Source organism: Gorilla gorilla, chromosome 18 (assembly GCF_029281585.2).
Source record: "Gorilla gorilla gorilla isolate KB3781 chromosome 18, NHGRI_mGorGor1-v2.1_pri, whole genome shotgun sequence".
Lineage (NCBI taxonomy): Eukaryota > Metazoa > Chordata > Mammalia > Primates > Hominidae > Gorilla > Gorilla gorilla.
In genome coordinates, this window is record NC_073242.2 from 104,214,271 (window position 1) to 104,241,795 (window position 27,525).

General features: G+C 41.8%; 2 protein-coding genes across 4 annotated transcripts in view; both read left to right on the forward strand.

Moving 5' to 3' along the window:
- LOC115932828 (serine/threonine-protein phosphatase 2A regulatory subunit B'' subunit beta-like) overlaps positions 1–4,837 on the forward strand; it is a 57,393-nt gene extending 52,556 nt beyond the window's left edge. For 2 of the 3 annotated variants that reach the window (XM_055366517.2, XM_055366519.2), the window contains one exon: positions 4,764–4,837. In XM_055366517.2, coding sequence (XP_055222492.1) covers positions 4,764–4,767 — 4 coding nt within the window. In that variant the 3' untranslated portion in view covers positions 4,768–4,837. Of the gene's footprint in view, positions 1–2,659; positions 2,712–4,763 lie in introns of those variants that run through there. The other variant, XM_063699765.1, reaches the window with a different exon arrangement.
- On the forward strand, positions 4,772–27,120 carry LOC109023634 (putative pyridoxal-dependent decarboxylase domain-containing protein 2). The gene is made up of 11 exons (XM_063699769.1): positions 4,772–4,837; positions 5,351–5,416; positions 8,799–8,879; positions 11,202–11,348; positions 13,427–13,616; positions 15,820–15,888; positions 16,722–16,800; positions 23,164–23,248; positions 24,156–24,204; positions 24,357–24,458; positions 26,430–27,120. The coding sequence occupies exons 1-11, from the start codon at positions 4,788–4,790 to the stop codon at positions 26,589–26,591; spliced, it is 1,080 nt and encodes a 359-aa protein (XP_063555839.1). The 5' UTR covers positions 4,772–4,787; the 3' UTR covers positions 26,592–27,120.
- The last annotated feature ends 405 nt before the right edge of the window (positions 27,121–27,525 follow it).

Consider the following 27,525-nt stretch of genomic DNA (forward strand, 5'->3'; position numbering starts at 1 on the left):
GGGGCGCACCACCACACCCAGCTAATTTATTTCTCACTATGTTGCCCAAGCTGATCTGAAACTCCTGGCCTCAAGTGATTCTTCTGCCTTGGCCTTCAAAAGAATTTTTTTTCTTCTTTTCAATGACACTTTTTTTTTTAATTTTTAAAAAAAATTTTTTAAAAGTATACTTTTTAAGTTTTAGGGTACGTGTGCACAACGTGCAGGTTTGTTACATATGTATACATGTGCCATGTTGGTGTGCCACACCCATTAACTCTTCATTTAGCGTTAGGTATATCTCCTAATGCTATCCCTCCTCCCTCCCCCCATCCCACAACAAGCAACAGTGTATGATGTTCCCCTTCCTGTGTCCATTTAGTCTCATTGTTCAATTCCCACCTATGAGTAAGAACATGCGGTGTTTGTTGTTTTGTCCTTGAGACAGTTTGCTGAGAATGATGGTTTCAAGCTTCATCCATGTCCCTACAGAGGACATGAACTCACCATTTTTTGTGGCTGCATAGTATTCCATGGTGTATATGTGCCACATTTTCTTAATCCAGTCTATCATTGATGGACATTTGGGTTGGTTCCAAGTCTTTGCTATTGTGAATAGTGCCACAATAAACATACGTGTGCTTGTGTCTTTATAGCGGCATGATTTATAATCCTTTGGGTATATACCCAGTAATGGGATGGCTGGATCAAATGGTATTTCTAGTTCTAGATCCCTGAGGAATCGCCACACTGACTTCCACAATGGTTGAACTAGTTTAGAGTCCCGCCAACAGTGTAAAAGTGTTCCTATTTCTCCACATCCTCTCCAGTACCTGTTGTTTCCTGACCTTTTAATGATTGCCATTCTAACTGGTGTGAGATGGTATCTCATTGTGGTTTTGATTTGCATTCTCTGATGGCCAGTAATGATGAGCATTTTTTCATGTGTCTTTTGGCTGCATAAATGTCTTCTTTTGAGAAGTGTCTGTTCATATCCTTCGCCCACTTTTTGATGGGGTTGTTTGTTTTTTTTCTTGTAAATGTGTTTGAGTTCTTTGTAGATTCTGGATATTAGCCCTTTGTCAGGTGAGTAGATTGCAAAAATTTTCTCCCATTCTGTAGGTTGCCTGTTCACTCTGATGGTGGTTTCTTTTGCTGTGCAGAAGCTCTTTAGTTTAATGAGATCCCATTTGTCAATTTTGGCTTTTGTTGCCATTGCTTTTGGTGTTTTAGACATGAAGTCCTTGCCCATGCCTGTGTCCTGAATGGTAAGGCCTAAGTTTTCTTCTAGGGTTTTTATGGTTTTAGGTCTAATGTTTAAGTCTTTAATCCATCTTGAATTAATTTTTGTATAAGATGTAAGGAAGGGATCCAGTTTCAGCTTTCTACATATGGCTAGCCAGTTTTCCCAGCACCATTTATTAAATAGGGAATCCTTTCCCCATTTCTTGTTTTTGTCAGGTTTGTCAAAGATCAGATAGTTGTAATATGCGGCATTGTTTCTGAGGGCTCTATTCTGTTCCATTGGTCTATATCTCTGTATTGGTACCGGTACCATGCTGTTTTGGTTACTGTAGCCTTGTAGTATAGTTTGAAGCCAGGTAGCATGATGCCTCCAGCTTTGTTTTTCTGGCTTAGGAGTGACTTGGCAATGCGGGCTCTTTTTTGGTTCCATATGAACTTTAAAGTAGTTTTTTCCAATTCTGTGAAGAAAGTCGTTGGTAGCTTGATGGGGATGGCATTGAATCTATATTGGGGATGGCATTGAATCTATAAATTACCTTGGGCAGTGTGGCCGTTTTCACAATATTAATTCTTCCTACCCATGAGCATGGAAAGTTCTTCCATTTGTTTGTATCCTCTTTTATTTCATTGAGCAGTGGTTTGTAGTTTTCCTTGAAGAGGCCCTTCACATCCCTTGTAAGCTGGATTCCTAGGTATTTTATTCTCTTTGAAGCAATTGTGAATGGGAGTTCACTCATGATTTGGCTCTCCGTTTGTCTGTTATTGGTGTATAAGAATGCTTGTGATTTTTGTACATTGATTCTGTATCCTGAGACTTTGCTGAAGTTGCCTATCAGTTTAAGGAGATTTTGGGCTGAGACGATGGGGTTTTCTAGATATACAATCATGTCATCTGCAAACGAACAATTTGACTTCCTCTTTTCCTAATTGAATACCCTTTATTTCCTTCTCCTGCCTCATTGCCCTGGCCAGAACTTCCAACACTGTGTTGAATAGGAGTGGTGAGAGAGGGCATCCCTGTCTTGTGCCAGTTTTCAAAGGGAATGCTTCCAGTTTTTGCCCATTCAGTATGATATTGGCTGTGGGTTTGTCATAAATAGCTCTTATTATTTTGAGATACGGTCCATCAATACCCAATTTATTGAGAGTTTTTAGCATGAAGGGTTGTTGAATTTTGTCAAAGGCCTTTCTGCATCTATTGATATAATCGTATGCTTTTTGTTGTTGGTTCTGTTTATATGCTGGATTACATTTGTTGATTTGCATATGTTGAACCAGCCTTGCATCCCAGGGATGAAGCCCACTTGATGATGGTGGATAAGCTTTTTCGTGTGCTGCTGGATTCGGTTTGCCAGTGTTTTATTGAGGATTTTTGCATCGATGTTCATCACGGATATTGGTCTAAAATTCTCTTTTTTTGTTGTGTCTCTGCCAGGCTTTGGTATCAGAATAATGCTGGCCTCATAAAATGAGTTAGGAAGGATTTCCTCTTTTTCTATTGATTGGAATAGTTTCAGAAGGAATGGTACCAGCTCCTCCTTTTACCTCTGGTAGAATTCGGCTGTGAATCCATCTGGTCCTGGACTTTTTTTGGTTGGTAAGCTCTTAATTATTGCCACAATTTCAGAGCCTGTTATTGGTCTATTCAGAGATTCAGCTTCTTCCTGGTTTAGTCTTGGGAGGGTGTATGTGTCGAGGAATTTATCCATTTCTTCTAGATTTTCTAGTTTATTTGCGTAGAGATGTTTATAGTATTCTTTGATGGTAGTTTGTATTTCTGTGGGGTCGGTGGTGATATCCCCTTTATCATTCAATGAAACTTTTTACAAATAAAAACTTTACTCAAAACCCTGTTATACAAAACAGAGCTGATCTGCTAGGGAGTTAGAAGCCCCAACTGCTTACCTAACCCTTCCTTCTCAGAGTCCTCCCAGGGACCTTAAGGCTCAGGAGAACACAGCTGGAAAATCCCTGGACTAGATCCCTTAGGTCCCTTCTAGAATGTAACAATTTCTGAATCTTATGTTGATAAATGGAGTGGAATTTCTTAAAAACAATTTTGAGGAGGCAATGCAGTTTTAAATACGTACGTATTGTATGCCATGCTGTAAGATATTGCTAGATATACAGTGAGCAATAGGAAAAGGTAAACACAGCTCTTCCTTTAAGCAGCACACTTAGAAGAGTAAGAGGGGAACAAAAGAGCTATAACTTATATATGATATTATATGTAATATAATATATAATTTATTGTTATAACACAACTCATACTACATAGAGATTGAAGTCAACAAGAATTTTCTCCCTAAAAATAACTACAGAGATTAAGAATAGAGAAAGGAAAATGAATGTGTATGTTTTAATTCTGCAAAAAGTTCGGGCACAGTGGCTCAGCCTGTAATCCCAGCAGAAGGATAACTTGAGCTCAGGAGTTTGAGACCAGCCTGTGCGGCATAATGAGACCTTGTATCTACAAAAAAATTTTGAAAATTAGCCAGGCATGGTGGCGAGCACTTGTATTCCCAGGTACTCAGGAGGCTGAGGTGGGAGGATCACTTGATCCCTGGAGGTCAAGGCTGCAGTGAGCCACGATCAAACCACTGTACCCCAGTCTGTGTAACAGAGTGACTGTCTCAAAAATAATATTTGTCAAAATAGCGTGTCTTTGTATCACTGCCACATGGCTTGTCTGAAGCGAAGCTGACTCACTTTGTTATCATAAGTGATCTTACCAAAGACCAAGTTGTCCAGTTGCCTTGGAGTGTAGGTCATGCGTTGCCAGTACCCTGGGGCTGTGTACAATGGCCAGGCTGAGGGGACCTTGTGGTTACCCCCATGGGACTTGTAACTTGTCAAGTGGGAAGGTGGTACCAAGTGAAGAAGGGTAGGGTCCTTGGTTTTGGCCTCACGTGGTTCTTCCCAGAATGAATGGTGAAAAAATTATAATTCTGCAGAAAAATGTAAATTCTATTTTGTTTACTTTTTGGATGGGAGATAGGTGTACACATGGCACTAAAATTCAAAAGGAACTTAAGGAGGCCAGGCACGGTGGCTCACACCTGCAGTCCCAGCACTTTGGGAAGCTAAGGCGGGCAGATCACTTGAGGTCAAGAGTTCGAGACTAGCATGGCCAACATGGTGGAAGCCCCCGTCTCTACTAAAAATATAAAAATTAGCTGGGCATGGTGGTGTGTGCCTGTAATCCCAGCTACTTGGGAGGCTGAGGCAAGAGAATCACTTGAACCCAGGAGGCAGAGGTTGCAGTGAGCAAGGTCGTGCCATTGCACTCTAGTCTGGGCAACAGAGTAAGACTCCATCTCAAAAAATAAAAATAAAAACAGCAGCTTCCTCTAGGAAGTGGGGCTGGAAGACTTTTACTTTTTCTGTTATACTTTTGTACTATTGCAGGTTTTAAAATCATGTATTTCACAGTAAATCCAGAAGAAATTATGCACTTAATTTTTCTGGGTGAATTGTGTTGTAGAGGTAATAGAGGATTATTAAAATTTCTTTCTTTCTTTTTTTTTTTTTTTCCCCAGATAGCAGACCCCACGTTAGCTGAAATGGGAAAAAACTTGAAGGAGGCAGTGAAGATGCTAGAGGACAGTCAGAGGTGAGTAGGACAGAGGTGACCCTGTTCAACGAGTTCAGCCTGCTGTGAAGCCAGTGGCTCTGGGTTCTTTCTGTTAAAGGTGCCTCTTGGCTTCACAGTGTCACACACAGCTTCAGCTGACTTGAAAATTGGTGTTTGTCTTGGGTAAAAGGTGCCTTGTAATTAAAGGATTTTGAAATTGAGAGGAAAGACTTATACTATTTAATTCTGTCTATTAAGAGTTTCATTTACTTAATATATTGATTTGACTCTATAAATACTTACTATATATTCAGGTCATATAGAGCACCAAGTAAACAAGAAGTGGGTGGAACTTTTTTGTTGCATATTCTTGTCTTTTCCAGAAATTCAAACGATACCTGAAACTGGAGGCAGGGAGATGTGATAAATCTGTTTGAAATCCTGCCTCAGTCACTGGGAGGTTATAGGCAACATGGTCATGTTTGCATGTTCAGGCGTTAGAAATTTGGTATGATGAAACAAATGAACAGCTTTTTCTTTTCTTTAAATTAGAAGAACAGAAGAGGAAAATGGAAAGAAGCTCATATCCAGAGATATTCCAGGCCCACTCCAGGGCAGGTAGGTGGCGCTGAGGATCCATACCTTTAGTTAAGGTGTAAATTTTTGTTTGTTTGTTTCTGGGACGGAGTCGTGCTCTGTTGCCCAGGATGGAGTGCAGTGGCGCAGTCTGGGCTCACTGCAACCTCCGCCTCCCGGGTTCAAGCAGTTCTTTCTTGTGCCTCAGCCTCCCGAGTAGCTGGGATTACAGGCATGCACCACCATATCTGGCTAATTTTTGTATTTTCAGTAGAGACGGGATTTTGCCATGTTGACCAGGCTGGTTTCTAACTCCTGACCTTGACCTCAGGTGATCTGCCCACCTCGGCCTCCCAAAGTGCTGGGATTACAGGTGTGAGCCACTGTGCCCGGCCCACATTTTTCTTAAACCAGTGTCTTATCATCATTGATTTATGGTTTTAGTTTTAATGAACACATAGCAAATTTAAATAGACATATGCAGTATAACATTAGAAAACTGAAGTGTCGTTGGCTGGTTGGTGATATTGCCGCACCTGCTGGCTTCTCTCCCTCTCCCATTTGGAATTTAATAGAGGCTGAGTACAGTGGGTCACACCTTTAATCCCAGCACTTTGGGAGGCCAAGGACGGAGGATCACTTGAGCCCAGGAGTTCAAGGTTACAGCGATCTTTGATTGTACCACTGCGCTCCAGCCTGAGTGATAGAGACACTTTCTAATTTTGAGACAGAGTCTCGCTCTGTCGCCAGGCTGGAGTGCAGTGGTGTGATCTTGGCTCACTGCATCCTTTGCCTCCCGGGTTCAAGTGATTCTCCTGCCTCAGCCTCCCGAGTGGCTGGGATTATAGGCACCCACCACCACGCCCAGCTAATTTTTGTATTTTTAGTAGAGACGGGGTTTCACCATGTTGGCCAGGACGGTCTCCATCTCCTGACCTCAGGTGATCTGCCTGCCTTAGCCTCTCAAAGTGCTGGGACTACAGGCATAAGCCACCGCACCTGGCCACAAATTTTTTAGAAAACCAACAATTTAATACAACCTCATGACTCAAAAGTGATACATGGAGCTAGGCACCGTGGCGCACACCTGTAGTCCCAGCTGCTTGGGAGCCTGAGGCAGGAGGATGGCTTGAGTCAAGGAGTTCGAGGCCACCCTGAACAACATGGCGAGACCCTATCAAATAAAATAAAAGTGATATACAAATTCATCATTATAACTGGTGTGTCATACTTAGTTCACTCTTGAAACCTGTCATGTATTTTGTAGACTGAGTTTTATTCTAAGCGGTATTTTAATTTGATAAGATTTATTGTTTTCATAATGTAAATGAAAGGAAAATGTCAAATTACTTATTTTTTGGCAACTGAAGCAAATCTGTCATGTTTGAGTAGCAGGAAAAATAGCAAAAAAGTAAGTAGCTGACTAAAATTTTCACAAGACATTAGCAGTTAATCTGGGATTAGTATCCCAGCCCAGCTTCCCTGAGACAAACTTATTTTTTTTTCCTGTTATAACCAGGAAACTGCACGTAAGTAAACAGTACAACTCCCTTAAATATCCTTTGACCTGAATATAGATTCAACCAGGTTGCAAAAGAAAAGTATGGAGGAAGGATCACAGTGTGCCAATAACACGCCGAGATACTAATACTTTAAAACAGTCACTCCTATTCGTTGCATGAATAATGCTGATGTGAAGCTAGGTGTGAAGTGCATTCTCAGCTCAGAACAGGAGTCAGGTCCTATAAAATCTCCTCATTCCAGCCCTGCTGATGGAAACCAAAGGTTTTAAGGTTTAGTCTCCTAATTCCACGGAAGTTTTCCCAGGAGAGATACTCCCAGCAGCATCTGTAATTCTCAGCCTTAAGCCACTGACTAGGAGGATTCACACTTAGGAGTGCTATCACCCAGCATTCAAGACTAGTAACATGCCAGGCACAGCTAAGTGCCATACCTTCACTGTCTGAAGCCTCCCAAATCCATAACGTCCGGCTTGGCAAGTTGGAATAGCTTGCTCGAGGTCATGTGGCAGGCAGCCATTGTGCCTCAAGGGCCCCTGCCTGCTCTGATGTCTACAGTGTCCAAGGCCCAGAGCCCCTCTCACTTGAAGGGCAGCACCTTGGGGACAATTGGTTTGGGGACATTGTTTTGATGGCGCTTCCTTTTTTGAAAGAGGAAACATCTTTTTAGTCTATTCTCATTAACAGACGAATAGCTTTACGTTATTCCTGTTGCAAGTTGCCTTGCCATTGCTTGCTACTTCAGCCATTCGAATTCTTTTCATAACTTTCCATCTCCTCATGTAATGAGCATTTCATAGCAACATATCTTGGATAGAAGTGAAATGTTTTTATACTCTAAGCAGATCTCAAGGTTCCCAGCTTGGGGAAGAGCTGGTAATAAATGAAGCTTGCATTGTTAGAGGCTGTTAGTCCAAACGGACAAGATCCCTATGGAGGAAAATTAGATATACCAGTGCTATTGGAGTGTTCTGTGACTGTCTAGCATTATAATATACTAAGGATGATTATATATTGTATTTTATATAATATATTTTATATATATTTTATATTTTATATAATGTATAGTATATAATACACTTATATATTATAAGTACATATTATAAGGACTTTTGGCTCTTATTACATGCTTATTAAATATTCTCTGTCTTGTACTCCAAGATTCAAATGAAATGTATAGAAATGTTGCTAGAGCAAGACTGGTGGCTGGGCAAGGTGGCTCAGGCCTGTAATCCCAGCACTTTTGGAGGCTGAGGCAGGAGGATTGCTTGAGCTTGGTGGTTTGAGACCAGGCTGGGCAACATGGCAAAACCCTGTTTCTACCAAAAATAAAAAAACGGCTGGGCGTGGTGGCTCATGCCTGTAACCCCAGCACTTTGGGAGGCCGAGGAGGGTGGATCACTTGAAGCCAGGAGTTGAAGACCAGTCTGGCCAACATGGTGAAACCCCATCTCTACTAAAAATACAAAAATTAGCCGAGCGTGGTGGCGCACGCTTGTAATCTCAGCTACTCAGGAGGCTGAGGCAGGAGGATCGCTTACACCTGGGAGGCAGAGGTTGCGGTGAGCCCGGATTATGCCACTTCCCACCACCTTGGGTGACAAAGTGAGACCCTGTCTCAAAAAAATAAATAAAAATAAAAAGACTGGTGACATTTATTAAAATGAAAGTCATAATTAGGTAGAAGATTTATTTAACCACAAGTAAGTTTATATCAGAATTCAGTTTATAATTTGAGCTTTGTTTTTTAAAAAGCATAAACTATATACCACATTCTTTCTCTTATAGTTGCTTAAGAAAAAAAAAAAACTTGAAGCAACGCCAGTTGAATGAGGGAAGGAGCGGGAGAGTGGCGGGGGATGTGTGCTGTTCCCATCAGCCCATCAACTCTTTTCATTCTGCAGTGGACAAGATATGGTGAGCATCCTCCAGTTAGTTCAGAATCTGATGCATGGAGATGAAGATGAGGAGCCCCAGAGCCCCAGGTAATGAACCTGGCAGCTTCTCTTTTCAAGTGCATGTGTTCTTGATTTCGTAGTGATTGCGCTCTGACAAGTTGCTCAAATAAGAAGCTATATTTCATTGAGTTATATATGATACTAAAGTAATCCTTTTTATTTTCAGAAAGACGTTTATATTAATATATATTTTGTGAAATGAAGGCATTTATTGAAATTAGATCCCATAGTTTTTATGGTATCATGCCTTAGAGAGGCGCTGGCAGAAGGACTGAAGAGTGAGTGTCGCATGTCTTTCTGCTGCTGTGCTTCTGCTTCCTAAGAATTGCTGTACTTGTATTCATTAGGTATTTAGTTAGTTTTCTCTTTAATTATTTTAAATTTGATGTTTTGAAATAAGTAAAATTGTTCTCTTGGTTCAAAATTCAGACAATAAAGAACGATATACAAAGGGAATTTTCCTTCCTACCTCTATCTCCCTACCGTGTTTTCTTCTCTAGAGACAGACATTACCAGTTTCTTGTGTATTCTTCCAGAGAGATTTTATATGTATTATACACCAGCAAAATGTCTATGCCCACCCTCTCTAATACATAATTACTATGCATATGCTGTGCATCTTGCATTTTTTCACTTATGTCTTGGAGTTCACTGCATATTAATGCACAGGAACTTTCTCCTTTGTCAGAGCTATGTGTTTTACTTTGAACAGATGAACCATATTTTATTGGTCCCCTGTCATGTTGCACTGTTACAAACATTGCTGCAGCAAACAACTTTCGACATGTGTCACTTCTCATAGAAGCAGGTGTCTGGAGGACAAAGTCCTGAAAGTGGAGTTGCTGTCTCAGACAGTGTGTGCTTTTGTAATTTTGATAGATCCTGCCAAATTTCCCTCCATGGAGTTGCGGCATTTAGCAGTCCCACCAGCAATGTATGAGAGTACTTTGTTTCCACACTATTCACCTGCAAAGGCGTTATCAGACTGAAGGATCATTGATAAGTGATATTCCGATGAGAAATCTGATAAGTGAGAAATGGTGTTTCAGCATAATTCGAATTTGCAGGTTTTTAAAATTATGAACCAAGTGACGTGTCTTTTTGTATGTTTTAAGACCCATTTATATTTCTAGGAACTGTCTGTTGCCCATGATCCTATTAGGTTATTTGTCTTTTTCTTATTATTCACAGTTAACAATTGTAAACTTAGTCCTTCTTTTTTACAGTTATTCTTTATAAGGGAAATTAGTTTTAATTCTATACAAAACATTTTATATAATCAATTTTAATTATATATAAAATAATACCTAGTCCCCCATGAATTTGCTGTATTATTGCAATAAATAATTCTTATTTGATGCATAGGCCTGAGATTTAATTCTTTTTTTTTTTTTTTTGAGATGGAGTCTTACTCTGTTGCCCAGGCTGGAGTGCAGTGGTGCCATTTCGGCTCACTTCAAGCTCCGCCTCCCGGGTTCACTCCATTCTCCTGCCTCAGCCTCCTGAGTAGCTGGGATTACAGGTGCCCACCACCAGGCCCAGCTAATTTTTTGTATTTTTAGTAGAGATGGGGTTTCACCATGTTATCCAGGATGGTCTCAATCTCCTGACCTCGTGATCCGCCCGCCTCGGCCTCCCAAAGTGCTGGGATTACAGGCATGAGCCACTGCGCCTGGCCAGGATTTAGTTCTTTAAAAAATGCTTTCAGCTGATTTTACCTTAGCTCTACCCTCCACAATTCTTAAGGCTGGTATTTAATTTTTAAAATACTTTAATAGGAAATTATTTTAAAACAGTTTGTAGGTACTCAATTTAAAAAGGGCTATTTATCTCCTGGAACTCAAATTATAAAAATATTTTTCTGGCCAGGAGTGGTGGCTCATGCCTGTAATCCCAGCACTTTGGGAGGCCGAGGCAGGTGAGTCACCTGAAGTCAGGAGTTCAAGAGCAGCCTGGCCAACATGGTGAAACCCCGTCTCTACTAAAAATACAAAAAATTAGCCGGGCTTGGTGGTTGGCGCCTGTAATTCCAGCTACTCGGGAGGCTGAGACAGGAGAATCACGTGAACCCAGGAGGTGGAGGTTGTAGTGAGCTGAGATCGCACCACTGCACCCCAGCCTGGGCATCAAGAGGGAGACTCCATCTCAGAAAAAATATATATATTTTTTCTCCATCTCAAAAAATAGAAAAACTTCTCACCAAACTATCACTACTGTTTAGGCATTGATTTGCCTTCTGGGCCATTAAGTAGATTTCGAGTCTGACAGATGTTTCTGTGGAATTCTGTGTCTCTAAGTTCTATGTCCTTTTTTATGGTTTGACTCTAATACTTTAAGTTTGCTTAACAGAATCCAAAATATTGGAGAACAAGGTCATATGGCTTTGTTGGGACATAGTCTGGGAGCTTATATTTCAACTCTGGACAAAGAGAAGCTGAGAAAACTTACAACTAGGATACTTTCAGATACCACCTTATGGCTATGCAGAATTTTCAGGTAAAGACATGATGAGTTTCCAGTGAAGACTTTTATGAGTCGGGTGTAGACTGAAAGATCTTTTTTCTGGAGCTGTACTACTTGGGTTCAGATTTCCTTCTCCTTGAAAGGGGTGTTTAACCTCTCAATGCCTGTTTCATCATCTGTTAGATGGGGATAGTATTAATACCTGTTTCATAGAAGCATTGTGAGGATTAAATGAGCTAATGGACTAATACATGTGAAGGGTGGAGAATAGAAGCACATATGTGTTTGATAGGGTCAGCAGTTATTTATTTGTGGGGTATCTAATTGGCACATGTCAGTAGAAGATAGAGCAATGATCTAGATTCAAATACAGTTGTCCCTTATCCTTGGGTGTCCTTGGGGGATTGGTTCTTGACCTCCCATCCTCACCCTATGGATAAAAAAATTCATGGATGCTCAAATCCCTTATATAAAATAGCACAGTATTTTCATGTAACTGAGGCACATCTTCCCATATACTTTAATCTCTTGATTACATATAATACCTAATACGATGTAAATGCTGTGTAAATAGTTGTTACAGTGTATTGTTTAGGGAATAATGACAAGGAAAAAAGTCTGTAGATATTCAGTACAGAGGCACCCGTCTTTTTAAATTTCTGAAGATTTTTTACTCGTGCTTGGTTTAATCCACAGATGCAGAACCCACAGGTTCAGAGGGCCAGCTGTGCTTTGAAAATATTAGCTTGCGTTTTATTAGAAAGAAAACTCTGAGGCCAGGCGCGGTGGCTCACGCCTGTAATCCCAGCACTTTGGGAGGCTGAGGTGGGCGGATCACAAGGTGAGGAGATCGAGACCATTCTGGCTAACATGGTGAAACCCTGTCTCTACTAAAAATACAAAAAGATTAGCCGGGCGTGGAAGTGAGCACCTGTAGTCCCAGCTCCTCTGGAGGCTGAGGCACTGCACTCCAGCCTGGGCGACAGAGCGAGACTCTGTCTCAAAAAAAAAAAAAAAAAAAAAAAAAAAAAGAAAAGAAAACTCTGTCATAAGGAAGATGAATATGTGCTATGAAACTGAAATTTGTTTTATTCTGTGATAATCCTGGCAGTACTAAGGAATTACAACAGATGAAGGATTCAGTAGGAGACGTAGGACTAGTGGCATTGGGTTTATGCTGTTACTTTTATGGAGAAGGAATGTTTGCCTAACTTGAGACATTTGTCTTGAGAGACCCTCACTTTCAGTGTTGGGAAAGAACTTGGCCAAGCAGGAGTATAAGTTTGCCCAACTTTATTAAAGGAGCAGTGTTCTGTTGTTCTAGTAAAAATCTGCTGCCTGTAATTGAAATTGTCCCTCCTCCTCTAGGAGATGGAGCCTCAGCAGATTATAGTAAAACCAAAAGCTAGCCTGACTAGCTTTTTTATTTTTTTCGGATGGAGTCTTACTCTGTCGCCCAGGCTGGAGTGCAGTGGCACAATCTCGGCTCACTGCACCCTCCACCTCCTGGGTTCAAGCGATTCTCCTGCCTCAGTCTCCCGAGTAGCTGGGACTACAGGCACTCACCACCACACCTGGCAATTAGTAGAGACAGTTGTTTCACCATGTTAGCTAGGCTAGGCTCAAAACTCCTGACGTCAGGTGATCCACCCGCCTTGGCCTCCCAAAGTGCTGAGATTACAGGCGTGAGCCACCACACCCAGCCTCTGACTAGCATTTTTGACAGTTTTATTTTCTTTGGATGTTTTAGGGCTGAAACTCTGCTATGAACTATGCCTGTGTTATCCAGTGCTGGCCTTAGTTCATAATAAGCCAGAACCATGATCTTCAGGCTTTTTGTATTTGAGAATTCCTGGTCTCTACTTGTTTTCATAGTTTCTGCTCTTTATGGAATTGGGTATGGATGGAGGGTTATTGTCTCGCTGCTTGGTAACCTCAGCTGTAATGAGGTGTCAGCCATCTACGATGAGGATGTTTCACATTCCTGTCCTCTCTGCCTGATAAAAGTGACAATTCCTAGCTTGAGAAAAGAATTGTCTCCATGATTGTAAGGTTGACTTATACAATCCTTAACTAGAAATAAGAGCATATTAATATGTATCTCTTAACAGATATGAAAATGGGTGTGCTTATTTCCACAAAGAGGAAAGAGAAGGACTTGCAAAAATATGTAGGCTTGCCATTCATTCTCGATATGAAGACTTCGTAGTGGATGGCTTCAGTGTGTTATATAACAAGAAGCCTGTCATATATCTTAGTGCTGCTGCTAGACCTGGCCTGGGCCAATACCTTTGTAATCAGGTAATGTGGTATCAGGTGGCTATTTTAAAGAAATAATGTCTTATTTTGTTCTGAAAGTTTTAAAGTTGACCCGTTTGTCTAGTTGCTGTTCTTGTTGAGTGAAAAGAAAGATGGTCTTATATGCTTTTGTCATATTTGTAAAAATTACTGAATTTAGAAATAAGGAATATGTGATAGATTACCCAAGGGCATCCACAGTCAACATTTTCTCTTTTTTCCCAGACTTTAATCGAAGGGGGTGTGTTTGTGTTTATATGGTTGTATCTGGCTCTTTTCACTTACTGTTAAAACAGGAATATATCATTTTAATAATAATTTTTCAAAGTATAGTTTATTTTTAATGCCTTCATGGTATTTCTTCAAGTGAATATATAGTAATTAACTGTTGCCTTTTTGGACAACTAAGAGTATTTGCATTCTCTTGCTTTCTGTGACCATTTTCAGGTAATGTTCTTTGTGTAGTGCTGTTAAGGACTTCTCTGTGCATAAAGCTCTTCCTGTATTTTATTTAGGGTTATGGTCCTCAGATGGATTTTCAGAGTCAGTCTAGAATTGCTGGATCAAAGAGCATGACTATTTTTTGTTTGTTTTTTTTTGTTTGTTTGTTTGTTTTTGAGACAGAGTCTTGCTCTGTCGCCCAGGCTGGAGTGCAGTGGCGTGATCTCGGCTCACTGCAAGCTCCACCTCCCGGATTCATGCCATTCTCCTGCCTCAGCCTCCCAAGTAGCTAGGACTACAGGTGCCCGCCACCACGCCCAGCTAATTTTTTTGTATTTTTTTTAGTAGAGATGGGTTTCACCGTGTTAGCCAGGATGGTGTCGATCTCCTGACCTCATGATCTGCCCACCTCAGCCTCCCAAAGTGCTGGGATTACAGGCGTGAGCCACCGTGCCCAGCCGAGCATGACTATTTTTAAAGTTCATGGTGCTTCTAGCCCAACTGGGAGGACTACATCGAGATAAGACACTGTTAACTGTCTTTGCCAAGAACGTTTAAAAGCAAAACCGTAGGGTTGGAGGGTTGCTCTTCTGTAAGCTGCAGGAGTCCCAGGGGGATGTATGGGAGACACTTAGTGACTTTTAAATTGATTCTGAGCTGTGATCACTGGTGTTAAGAAATTATGTTCTCTTCTTGAGGGGTGTACAAAATGGGGAGTTTAATAATAATCCTCTGAAACGTGAAATGAATTACTTAGTGTCTACTGCAAGCCAGGCTCTTGCGGACATGAGGCTGTTTGGGGACAACAGTCTAACCTTCAAAAGATGTGTAAGAGTGTTGTGTTGGGAATGGCAGCTGGCAGAGCAGCATATATAAGATGGTTATGTTCACATTTTTTAAAGTGTGTGTATCCTTTATACCTATGTTTTTGTACCTAGAAAAATATGTAAATTTATACCTAGAAAATATCTGAAAGGTTATGTATTAAACTGTTAATGGGGTGGATTGGTGGCTTATAGGGTAGGGGGCTAGGCATTTTCACTTTTAATACCTGTATTTTTTTTTGAGGATTTGTTTTACTTGGGTGTCACATTCGTAATTTTTAATCCTTTAAGGAGAAAATGTGCTTATTAAATTTTTGGTCTCTGAATGCTCCCAAGTCTTAGTCATACAGAACAGTATGCTGCAACTGTTTACAATTCCTAAAACTGTAAACTCCTCAAGGACTTGGAGGCTAAACATGAAGAATATAAAATTAAGTTGACAATCACTGTCTCTGTGCATAACACTGACTTCACTTCTCTTGAGAAATGTGCATCTGCTAATCCATATTTATTACTTTTTAGGGGTGGGTGAACCCATAAATAAGATACTGCTCTTTGAATGCCTTTAGCTGGTGTTATTTACCAGTAATGCTTGGAGAAAGAATCTAAAATTACCCCCACTAAAATGCTGACGACCCAATTGTTTCTGTGTTTGTCAAAGTGTTTCTGGTATATTCTAGAATATACCAAAGATAATTACTTGAATCATTTAGAAAATTTTACATTATATCCTCTTATAAGGCACTTGGAAATTCACCCTTTTTTTTTTTCAGCTTGGCTTTCTAAATGTACTTTAACATCAATTTATAATATTAAGAGTTCCTAAGGAGAGAGATTTCTTAGAAGAATAATCGTGGCTTGTCTTAGAGCCACAGCCTTTCACAATCTGAAGTGAATGGTGCAGAGAGCTTTCTTGTCAAGTCGTATGTTTCTTCCTGCAGCTCGGCTTGCCCTTCCCCTGCTTGTGCCATGTACCCTGTAACACTATGTTTGGATTCCAGCATCAGATGGTGAGTTCTACTTTTGGTTTGTAAAATCATGTGGGATTGTGTTTGGAAACTGCCTTTCAAGTGAAGTTCTTTTTGCTGGCCTCCAGATAATTAGTAACTTACTGATGTATTGCTTGGACCCTTGCATCGTGTAATATATGCTTCTGTTAATATGTGAATGTCCATGAAGGTTGGTTGGTATATAGGTCAGGAGCACCTGGCTTTTAAGGAGTCTTGTAATTACTGTATCGCCTGCTTTAAGTAGAAACATGGCAGCTCAATTAAGCACCAGAAATTTCTTCTGAAGCTCCTACTTTTAATGAGTTAGCACTGTTGCCTGGATTTATGAATGGGCAGATTTTGAAAATGAGGTTCTTCATTGTCATCGTGGAATTGAGTTCTGCTTATTTTCAGACATGCAGGTGATAAATCTCTCCTTAATGATTCCAGAAGGAAAAGGAAGGGATGGAGTTTAGAGTTTTTTATTTCTTTTGTCAAGGTAGTTTTATTTTCTAGTTCAGGTACATCAGTGAGTAATAGTAGAGATACATTCTTGGCTGTTTTAGGAGAGTTAAGAGAACATTTCATTTAAATGTAAATGTTTAAAATCAAAGAAATGTTCCTGCATATGTACAGTTTTTACCTTTAATCTTGTTTAACTGATTTTTCTAGTCTTCAAGGAAAACTATTTGATTTTCACATCTATGATGAGAGAAAACAGAAAAATTGTCAAGAGTAAGAATTGATTTGACATTACTTTTGAGAGTTATCTGCTTCTTTTGCAAGTCATAATTTTTCATTTTATAGCTTTTATACTAGGCACCTCATTTTTCAATGATTTGTTTTGGTTCCAGGATGTTGCCTTCCTGGAGAAACTGATTAAAGATGATATAGAGCGAGGAAGACTGCCCCTGTTGCTTGTCGCAAATGCAGGTAGGTAGCATGATGCTGAATCTACCATTTTGAATATATAGGAGCGAGGCTACGTCCTCAGCCTATAAAAGATAAAGTCTTAAGAAATGTGTGTGTACCGCATGTTTAAGATAGTCCATATCCACATTGTAGCAAAAACTGTAATAGTAAGGTTGGCTCGGTAGATTTTTCTTTAATCGTTGGTTTGTTTTGGAAGTTATTTTATGTGTGTGTATACTTTTTCATTTAGATTGTAAATGCTTCTCTATCTTCTCCTTCATGTACTTCTTTTCCCTGTTCTAAACTGAATTTTATTTTATTTTTTTGAGACAGAGTCTCACTCTGTTGCCCAGGCTGGAGTGCAGTAGCACAATCTCACCTCACTGCAATCTCTGCCTCCCAGGTTCAAGTGTTTCTCCTGTCTCAACCTCCTGAATTGCTGGGATTACAGGTGTGTGCCACCACATCTGGCTAATTTCTTGTATTTTTAGTAGAGACAGGGTTTCAGTATGTTGGCCAGGCTGGTCTCGAACTCCTGACCTCAGGTGATCCGCCTGCCTCAGCCTCCCAAATTGCTGGGATTACAGGCATGAGCCACTGTACCTGGCCTGAATTTTTAAATGACGCATTTAAGCCAGGTGTGGTGGCACATGCCTATAGTCGCCCTACTCAGGAGACAAGCCAGATGTTGGCTTAAGCCCAGAAGTTCAATACCAGCCTGGGTAACATAGCAAGACCCCATCTCAATAAATAAAAATAATTGTACTGACATTGTAAGATCGTTGTAAAAATTAAACAAGAAAATTCATAAAATGTCACACTTAAATATCTACCTTATAGGCGGCAGAGCAACTACCACTTGCTGCTCCACTTATCTCATTCAGCATCATACTTGAAATCTAAGACAGTGCAATAAGGCAAAAAAAAATAACGGACAGATTAGAAAGGAAGAAATAAAACTTTGTTTGCAGGCATGATTATATAGATAGAAAACTAAAGAAAAGCTACTGGAACTAATGATCAAATCTAAACCATTTTCTGGATTTTTATATACTAGCAAAGAAGAATTGGAAATTGAATTTTAAATGTCATTTATAATAGGATCAAAAAAGATGAAAAGTTTATGGATCAATTTAACAAAATATATGCAAGATCTGTACATTGAAAACTAAGAATGTTACTGAGAGAAATTCAAGAAGACCCAAGAACGATATGCCATACACATGGGTTGGAAGACTAAGTATTAAGTCAGTTCTTCCCAAACTAATCTGTAGATTCAACTCGATCCCTCTTAAAATCTCAACAGGCTACAATTTCTTATAGAACTTGATGAGCTAATTCTAAAGTTTATATAGAAATACAAGGGATCTAGGAACAGCCCAAAGAATTTTGAAAAAGAACAAAATTGGAAGACTTACCTTGTCATACTTCAAGACTTCTGTAAAGCAGCAAGTAAGATTGTGTGAGATTAACCAAATAAAATAGAGAATTCAGAAATAGACTCATGTGAAGTATATGGACACTTCAGGTTTTTACAGATGCCTGAGTAATTCGAGGGAGAAAGGACAATCTTTTTCGATCAGTGGTCTTAGAGCTTGGATATCCATATGGAAAAAAACTGAATCTTAACCCTTATCTTATTCTCCGTATATATAAATATTAACTATAAATGGTTCATCAACCTAAGCATATATCTAAGACAATAAAATGTCTCGAAGAAAATACAGGAGATCTTTGTGACCTTAGGTTACGTTTCTTAGGATACAAAATATGTGAACCATAAATTGTACTTTATCAAAAATTAAAAGCATTAGCTGTTTGAAAGCCCCTATTAAGAAGATGAAAGGCAAGTTACAGACTGGGAGAAATATTTGCAAAACGTTTTTTTCTTATTTCTTTTTTTTTTTTTTTGTCTTTTTGTATTTTTCTTTTTTATGTTTTTGAGATGGAGTTTTGCTGTGCCGCCCAGGCTGGAGTGCAGTGGTGCGACCTTGGCTCACTGCAACCTCTGCCTCCCAGGTTCAAGCGATCCGCCTGCCTCAGCCTCCTGAGTAGCTGGGATTACAGGCGCACGCCACCATGCCAGGCTAATTTTTATATTTTTAGTAGAGACGAGATTTCGCCATGTTGGCCAGGCTGGTCTCAAACTCCTGACCTCAGGTGGTCCACCTGCCTTGGCCTCCCAAAGTGATGGGATTACAGGCGTGAGCCACCACACCCAGCCAGCCACTGTCCCAGGCCTGTCTTCTTTTAAAATTTCTTTTTCATTCTTTTCCCCAGAAGCTACAAAACATTTGTTTGACAAAGAACTTGTATCTAAAATATATAAAGAACTGCTACAACTCAATAAGGACACGAGCAATACAATTTTTTTTTTTTTTTTTTTTTTTTGAGATGGAGTCTTATTCTGTTGCCCAGACTAGAGTGCAGTGGTGCGATCTTGGCTCACTGCAACCTCTGCCTCCCGGGTTCCAGTGATTCTTCTGCCTTAGCCTCCCGAGTATCTGGGATTACAGGCATGCGCCACCACACCTAGCTAGTTTTTTTGTATTTTTAGTAGAGATGGAGTTTCACCATGTTGGCCAGGCTGGTCTTGAACTCCTGACCTTAGGTGATCTGCCTGCCTTGGTCTCCCAAAGTGCCGGGATTACAGGTGTGAGCTACTGTGCCCGGCCCACAGTACAGTTTTTTAATGAACAACAGATGTGAGCAGATACTTCATCAAAGAAAATGAAAATGTATAGCACTTGAAAAGATGTTTAACATCATTAGTCATGAGTGAAATGCAAATTAAGATCACCGTGAGACATTACTACATGTCTGTTAGAATAGAGAAATTACAGGTGGCTCACACTTGTAATCCCAACACTTGGGAAGGCTGAGACGGCGAGATCAATTGCCCTCAGGTGTTCGAGACCAGCCTGGGCAACATGGCGAAACCCCTAGGAAATCTCTACAAAAAATACTAAACATTAGCCAGGTGTGGTGGTGTGTACCTGTAGTCCCAGCTACTCCAGAGGCTTTGGTGGGAGGTTGGCTTGAACCCAGGAGAGAGAGGTTGCAGTGAGCCAAGATTGTGCTACCATACCCCAGCCTGGGTGACAGAGCGAGATCCTTTCTTAAAAAAAAAAAAAAAAAAAATCTTCAAAATACTATGTCAGGCCAGGCACAGTGACTCAAGCCTGTAATCCCAGCACTTTGGGAGGCCGAGGCGGGCAGATCACGAGGTCAGGAGATCAAGACATCCTGGCTAACATGGTGAAACCCCATTTCCACTAAAAATACAAAAAAATAGCTGGGTGTGGTGGTGGGCACCTGTAGTCCCAGCTGCTTGGGAGGCTGAGGCAGGAGAATGGCGTGAACTCGGGAAGCGGAGGTTGCAGTGAGGTGAGATCGCACCACTGCACTCCAGCCTTGGTGACAGAGTGAGACTCTGTCTCTATAAAAAATAAATAAATAAAATTTGCCAGGCGTGGTGGTGGGCACCTGTAGTCCCAGCTACTCGGGAGGCTGAGGCAGGAGAATGGCGTGAACCCGAGAGGCGGAGCTTGCAATGAGCCGAGATTGTGCCACTGCACTTCAGCCTGGGCGACAGAGTGAGACCCTATCTCAGAAAAAAAAAAAAAAAAAAGGCAAAAAACTACAGTGACAGAAGCAGATCAGGATTTTCCAGGGCCAGTGAGGAGTCAGGGAAAGGGTAATTATATTGGGGTTGATGGGATTTGGGGGTTGATGGAAGTATTCTGAATCTTGATTGTGTTGATGGTTACATGCTCTATATATTTGTCAAAACTCATTGGACCGTATACTTACATGAGTGAGTTTTGTTTCATGTAAATCATACTACAGTAGGCCGAGCATGGCAGCTCATGCCTGTAGTCCCAGCACTTTGGGAGGCTGAGGCAGGCAGATCACAAGGTCAGGAGTTCAAGACCAGCCTGACCAATGTGGTAAAACCCCATCTCTACTAAAAATGCAAAAATTAGCCAGGTGTGGTGGTGTGTACTTGTAGTCCCAGCTACTTGGGAGGCTGAGGCAGGAGAATCGCTTGAACCTGGGAGGTGGAGGTTGCAGTGAGCCAAGATCGCACCACCGCACTGTAGCCTGGGCGACAGAAAGGGACTCTGTCTCAAAAAAAAAAAAAAAAAAAAAATCATACTACAATAAAACTGCTTATTTAGGCCGGGTGCGGTGCCTCATGCCTGTAATTCCAGCACTTTGAGAGGCCAAGGCGGGAAGATCACCTGGGGTCAGGAGTTCAAGACCAGCCTGGCCAAAATGGCGAAACCCTGTCTCTACTAAAAATATAAAAATTAGCTGGTTGTGGTGGCAGGCACTTGTAATCCCAGCTACTTAGGAGGCCGAGGCGGGAGAATAGCTTGAACCCAGGAGGCTGAGATTGCAGTGAGCCGAGATTGCGCTGCTGCACTCCGGCCTGGGCAACAGGGTGAGATCCTGTCTCAAAAAAAAAAAAAGACAAAATAGAAAAACCACATAAATATTCACTTTATTGCCAACAGAAAAACCATCACTTCCTGCCTTGTTTAAAAACACAAATTCACCCGTATTCAGTCACATGATAAACTGGAGGGGCTGCAGTTTGCATGTGACTGAGTGACTTGCCAGTGTGATTATGTTGCAGATGTCAGAAGACACATGTCAAGGGTTAGTCACCAGACGTTGCCAAGAAATATGAAAAGAATCTGAATGCGGTCCGGGCACTAACACAGCAGTACGCTTTTATTTTGCTGGAAGAGCCTGTGGCACAGCCCGTGCATTGACATTTGATCTTGTTTCAGCTAAACTAAATGTGTCTGTTAAGATTTTTTTTTTTTTTTCAATTTGAGGTAGATTTAGGTATGAGGGGAAAAAGTTTTCAGCCCTTTTCCTGGCATAGACCTTACAAAAGAACTACTTTCTTTAGCTTTGTTTGTTGAGGCCATTGGTGAGGGTTTGAAATCTTTTTGGTTGGCTTGCTGCTAACTGGAAATTTGGGACGGTTGGGGGAATGCCTGACTCCACGTTTTAACTAAGCTCTCTCTGAAAAGGGATCTCCCCAGCAAAATCTGTAGTGCAATCAATTACCAAGGGAGCGGCTGAAAGTGCTTAATATGCTTAAGCTGGCTTCAGAATGCATGTTCTGTTTTACAAAGAACCTGGGTGGAAACAAAACAAATTCATCTCTATGTTTTGTTTGTTTGTTTTTTGAGCTGGAGTCTCGCTTTGTTGCCCAGGCTGGAGTGCAGTGGCACGATCTCGGCTCACTGCAAGCTCTGCCTCCCGGGTTCACGCCATTCTCCCACCTCAGCCCCCCGAGTACCTGGGACTATAGGCACCCACCACTACACCCAGCTGATTTTGTTTTTGTATTTTTAGTAGAGACGGGATTTCACCGTGTTAGCCAGGATGGTCTCGATCTCCTGACCTTGTGATCCACCCGCCTGGGCCTCCCAGAGTGCTGGGATTACAGGTGTGAGCCACTGTGCCCAGCCCACCTATATGATTTTTATAAAGGGCATATCTAAATCAAAATAATCCAGGAAGTGACAATAAAATAAAAAGGTGGAAAAGTTTATCTTGGACAAATGCTGATAAAATGAAAGTACCATAGCCATATTAGTGTGGGATAAAATCGACTTCATATTGATGAAAGATGTAATCTCCTAAAAGAAATAACAGTTATACTTGCTGGGCACGGTGGCTCATGCTTATAATCCCAGCACTTTGGAAGGCCGAGGCAGGTGGATCACGAGGTCAGGAGTTCGAGACCAGCCTGGCCAATGTAGTGAAACCCCGTCTCTACTAAAAATACAAAAAAATTAGCCGGGCGTGGTGGCTGGCGCCTGTAATCCCACCTACTTGGGAGGCTGAGGCGAGGAGAATTGCTTGAACCTGGGAGGTGGAGGTTGCAGAGTTGAGATCCTGCCACTGCACTCTAGCCTGGGCGACAGTGTGAGACTCCATCTCAAAAAAAAAAAAAAAAACAGTTATGAATGCTTGTGAACATAACTTTAAAATATATAAAGGAAAGCTAAAGGAAAAGTCTGATGTAACACAAGTATATATTGACAAACCACAATCTTGGTGGGAGATTTGAATATATTTCTCATGAGTCAGCAGATCAAGTAGATAGAAAATAAGTATATAAAAGATTTCAATGACACAATTAGATACATGCAATAGAGATTACATACTCTTCAAAGCTTGTAATAAGTCAGCTCACAAACACTGATTTTAAGTCCTTCCACAAAGAAAATCTCAATAAAATAGGGATATAATAAGTCACTTCCCTCCTAGGGCGATAATGTGTATAGAAGTGTTTAAGGTGTATAAAGCCTTAGAAAACATTTGTTCCTTTTAATGCCCTGATCTGTTTTATCCTAGGAACGGCAGCAGTAGGACACACAGACAAGATTGGGAGATTGGAAGAACTCTGTGAGCAGTATGGCATATGGCTTCATGTGGAGGGGTAAGCCGGCGGTGAGGCTGGTGGCTCCATTCGGGCCTGCACAGAGTCCTCATGAGGACTCGACATCCAGGCTCTCACTTTGGTGACATTTATCACGAAGGGCTCTTCGGGTCACAGATCACAAAATAACCCAAATTGGCTTAAGCCCAAAGAGATCTTACTGGCTCACATAACTACAAAGAGCAGTGTTATGACTGCCTCAGGCACAACATCAACCAGGATCCAGTGTGTTACTCCCACCTCTGCTCCCCCAGTCACAGGCACTGGGCTTGGTTTCCTCTACCTGTGGACAGATTTTCCTGTTACAGTACAAAGTAGCTGCAGAAACTCCAGCCTTCTTTCCAGCTTCGTGGTCAGCTGGAAGTCCTAACAGAAGTCTCATATTGAACCAGCCACTGTGGCCAGGGAGAAGTAATCCTCTGATAGTTCAGGTTCTTTGCCCTCCTCTGGAGCAGATAGTGGTGTCTCCTCCCCACAAAGCTCATGTTCTGCTGGAAGAAATGGAGGTGGCGCCCCGGAAGGCTATTGTAGGGCCATTAAGAGAAGCAGGGGGAACGGACGTGGGCAGCCAGAGTAGCCCATATCCACCACATCATACAGGGAGGTTTCTTTTTGATCCCTAAGTAAAGAATGATAAAACTGGAAAATAAGATCCATGAAAGAGAATAATACTCCCATTATATTAAATGAGCGGGGATAGTTCCTGAGACACATTTTTATTAAAGTGCATTTTCAGGATTTTCCTTCATATGTATAAAGCACATCTTCTGTTGCTGTTATGAAAGCTAATAACATTAAAAATATACTTAAGTGTCAACTTGCAACAGCACAGCCTTTATTTTTTTAAGTACATGGTGAGTAAGCAACATTAAATAGTCAGTTCTTAGACTGGTGTTTTTTCTTCCAGTGTGAATCTGGCAACATTGGCTCTGGGTTATGTCTCGTCATCAGTGCTGGTATGTTGTTGATTTACTGAATATTGGTGTTTTTAAGAATGAATTTAAAATCACTCAATCCCTCATGGCTCTTCACAGTTTTTATGAATGGAGGAGGGTGTTAGGTTTGTGTATTCTGATAATCTAACAAAGAGTTGTTCTTGTTTTGGTAGGCTGCAGCCAAATGTGGTAGCATGACGATGACTCCTGGCCCGTGGCTGGGTTTGCCAGCTGTTCCTGCGGTGACACTGTATAAACACGATGACCCTGCCTTGGTAAGTTTCCCCGCACTGGGGAGGGAGTGGGTGTGGCTAATACACATTATTGGCTTATGGGGGCAAAATCCAGAAAAATACAGGAAAAAGTGAAAAATACCCATAATTTCACTTCTATTTCATTTTTTTAAAGAGAAACTTGTAAGGTGAGACTTTTTTTAATGACATTTTATGATTGTATAATATTCTGTCACAATTTAATTATTCTCCATTTATGAACTTATAGGATGTTTTCAGTGTTTTGTTACTGAAATAATGAAGCAGTGAACGTCTTTCTGTGTTTCTAATTACTTCCTTAGAATAGGTTCCCAGATGTTGAATGACTGAGTGGGGGAGTTTTAAGCCTCCTGATCCACATTGTCCAATAGATTGTAACTTTTGTTTTTTGTTTTTGTTTTTTTTTTTTGATATGGAGTCTCGCTCTGTCACCCAGGCTGGAGTGCAGTGGTGAGATGATCTTGGCTCACTGCAACCTCCACTTCCTGGGTTCAAGTGATTCTCTTGCCTCAGCCTCCCAAGTAGCTGGGATTACAGGCATGCGCCACCACGCCCGGCTTATTTTGTATTTTTAGTAGAGGCAGTGTTTCACCACGTTGGTCATGTTGAACTCCCGATCTCAGGTGATCTGCCTGCCTCGGCCTCCCAAAGTGCTGGGATTACAGGCATGAGCCATCGCACCTGGCCACATTTTTTTTTTTTTTTAATCGTAGTTGTGGGCCAGGCGTGGTGGCTCATGCCTGTAATCCCAGCACTTTGGAAGGTTGAGGCAGGCAGATCGCTTGAGCCTAGGAGTTTGAGACCAGCCTGGGCAACATGGTGAAACCTCATCTCTATAAAAAACAACAACAACAAAGAATTAGCTAGGCATGGTGGTGTGAGCCTGTAGTCTCAGCTACTCATGAGGCTAATGTGGGAGGGCTGATTGAGCCCTGGAGATCAAGGCTGCAGTGAGCTATGATCACACCACTGCACTGCAGTCTGGGCGACAGAATGAAAACGAATCACTGCTCACTGCTCAAAGCAGAAATCACTGCTCACTGCAGCCTTGACTTCCTGGGCTCTGGGAATCCTCCCGCCTTAGCCTCCTGAGTAGCTGGGACCACAGGTGCATACCACCACACTTGGCTAATTTATTTATTTTTCCTCTCTCTCTCTCTCTCTTTTTTTTTTTTTTTTTTTTTTTTTGAGACAGAGCTTTACTTTGTTGCCCAGGCTGGAGTATAGTGGCACAATCTCAGCTCACTTGCAGCCTCCACCTCCTGGTTCAAGTGATTCTCCTGTCTCAGCCTCCCAAGTAGCTGGGAATACAGGTGCATGCCACTATGCCCAGCTAATTTTTGTGTTTTTAGTGGAGATGGGATTTCACCATGTTGGCCAGGCTGGTCTTGAACTGCTGACCTCAGGTGATCCACCCGCTTCGGCCTCCCAAAGTGCTGGGATTACAGGCGTGAGCCACCACGCCTGGCCTCCTCTCTCTTTTTCTGAAACAGAGTCTCGCTCCATTGCCCAGGTTGGAGTGCAGTGGAACCATAGCTCACTGCAGCCTCCACCTCCCAGGCTCAATAAGTCCTCCTACCTCACCCTCCCAATAGCTGGGACCACAGGTGCATGTTACCACCCCCAGCTACTTTATTTTTTTTTGTTTTCTGTAGAGACGGGGTTTTGCCATGCTGCCTGGGCTGGTCTTGAATACCTAGGCTCAAGTGATCCTTCCTCCTTGGCCTCCCAAAGTGCCAGGATTACAGGTGTGACCCACCATGCTTGGCATGCTAATTTTTTATTTTTACTTTTTTGTAGAGATGGGCCCTCCCCATGTTGCCCATGCTGGTATCACACTCCTACTCCATTATGAAATAAGTCATTCCTTATGAAACACTTAGTAATTGTATCTTTAAGTTGAACCTTCCCCTCACCCCAACTTTTTTTTTTTTTTTTTTTTTTTTGAGACGGAGTTTTGCTCTTGTTGTCCAGGCTGGAGCGCAATGGTGCAATCTCGGCTCACTGCATCCTCCGCCTCCCAGGTACAAGCTGTTTTCCTATCTCAGCCTCCCAAGTAGATCAGATTACAGGCATGTGCCACCACACCCGGCTAATTTTTTTATATTTAGTAGAGATGGGGTTTCACCATGTTAGGCTGGTCATGAACTCCTGACCTCAGGTGATCCACCTGCCTCGGCCTCCCAAAGTGCTGGGATTACAGGTGTGTGCCACTGCACTCTGCCTTTCTTTTAAAGACATAGTTTCACTCTGTCTCCCAGGCTGGAGTGCAGTGGCACGATCTTGGCTCAGTACAACCTCCACCTCCTGGGTTCAAGTGATTCGTGTGCCTCTGCCTCCCGAGTAGCTGGGACTACAGGCGCATGTCACCAGGCCCGGCTAATTTTTGTATTAGAGGCAGGGTTTCGCCATGTTGGCCAGGCTGGTCTCGAACTCCTGACCTCAAGTTCCCACCTTGGCTTCTCAAAGTGCTGGGGTTACAGGAGTAAGACACCGTGCCTGGACCCCCCAACCCATTTTGTTTTGATTCCTTTATAAATTAGTATAATGGAAGGTGTTTTTGTTTGTTTGTTTTTTATAACAGGTAATGAAATACTCTAATTCAGTAAATATTGATGCTTCTAGGGAGATGTGTGTGTGTATGTGTGTCTGTGTGTGTATGTATATATATATATATATTTTTTTTTTTTTTTTTTAAGATGGAGTGTCGCTCTGTCGCCCAGGCTGGAGTGCAGTGGTGCAATCTCGGCTCACTGCCAGCTCCACCTCCTGGGTTCACGCCATTCTCCTGCCTCAGCCTCCCGAGTAGCTGGGATTGCAGGTGCCCGCCACCACGCCTAGCTAATTTTTTGTATTTTTTGTAGAGATGGGGTTTCACCGTGTTAGCCAGGATGGTCTCGATCTCCTGACCTCGTGATCCACCCGCCTCGGCCTCCCAAAGTGCTGGGATTACAGGCGTGAGCCACCGCGCCCAGCCATAAATTTTTTTTTTTTTTTTTGAGATGGAGTCTCACTGTGTTGCCCAGGCTGAAATGCACTGGTGCAATCTTGGCTTACTGCAACCTCGGCC

Excerpts from the sequence above, each read along its gene's own strand:
- LOC109023634 (XM_063699769.1), top strand. The coding sequence starts at position 4,788 with ATGGGAAAAAACTTGAAGGAGGCAGTGAAGATGCTAGAGGACAGTCAG. Across the intron at positions 16,801-23,163 it reads GTTGCTTGTCGCAAATGCAG|GAACGGCAGCAGTAGGACAC; the intron begins GTAGGTAGCATG and ends GTTTTATCCTAG. Across the intron at positions 23,249-24,155 it reads ATATGGCTTCATGTGGAGGG|TGTGAATCTGGCAACATTGG; the intron begins GTAAGCCGGCGG and ends TTTTTCTTCCAG.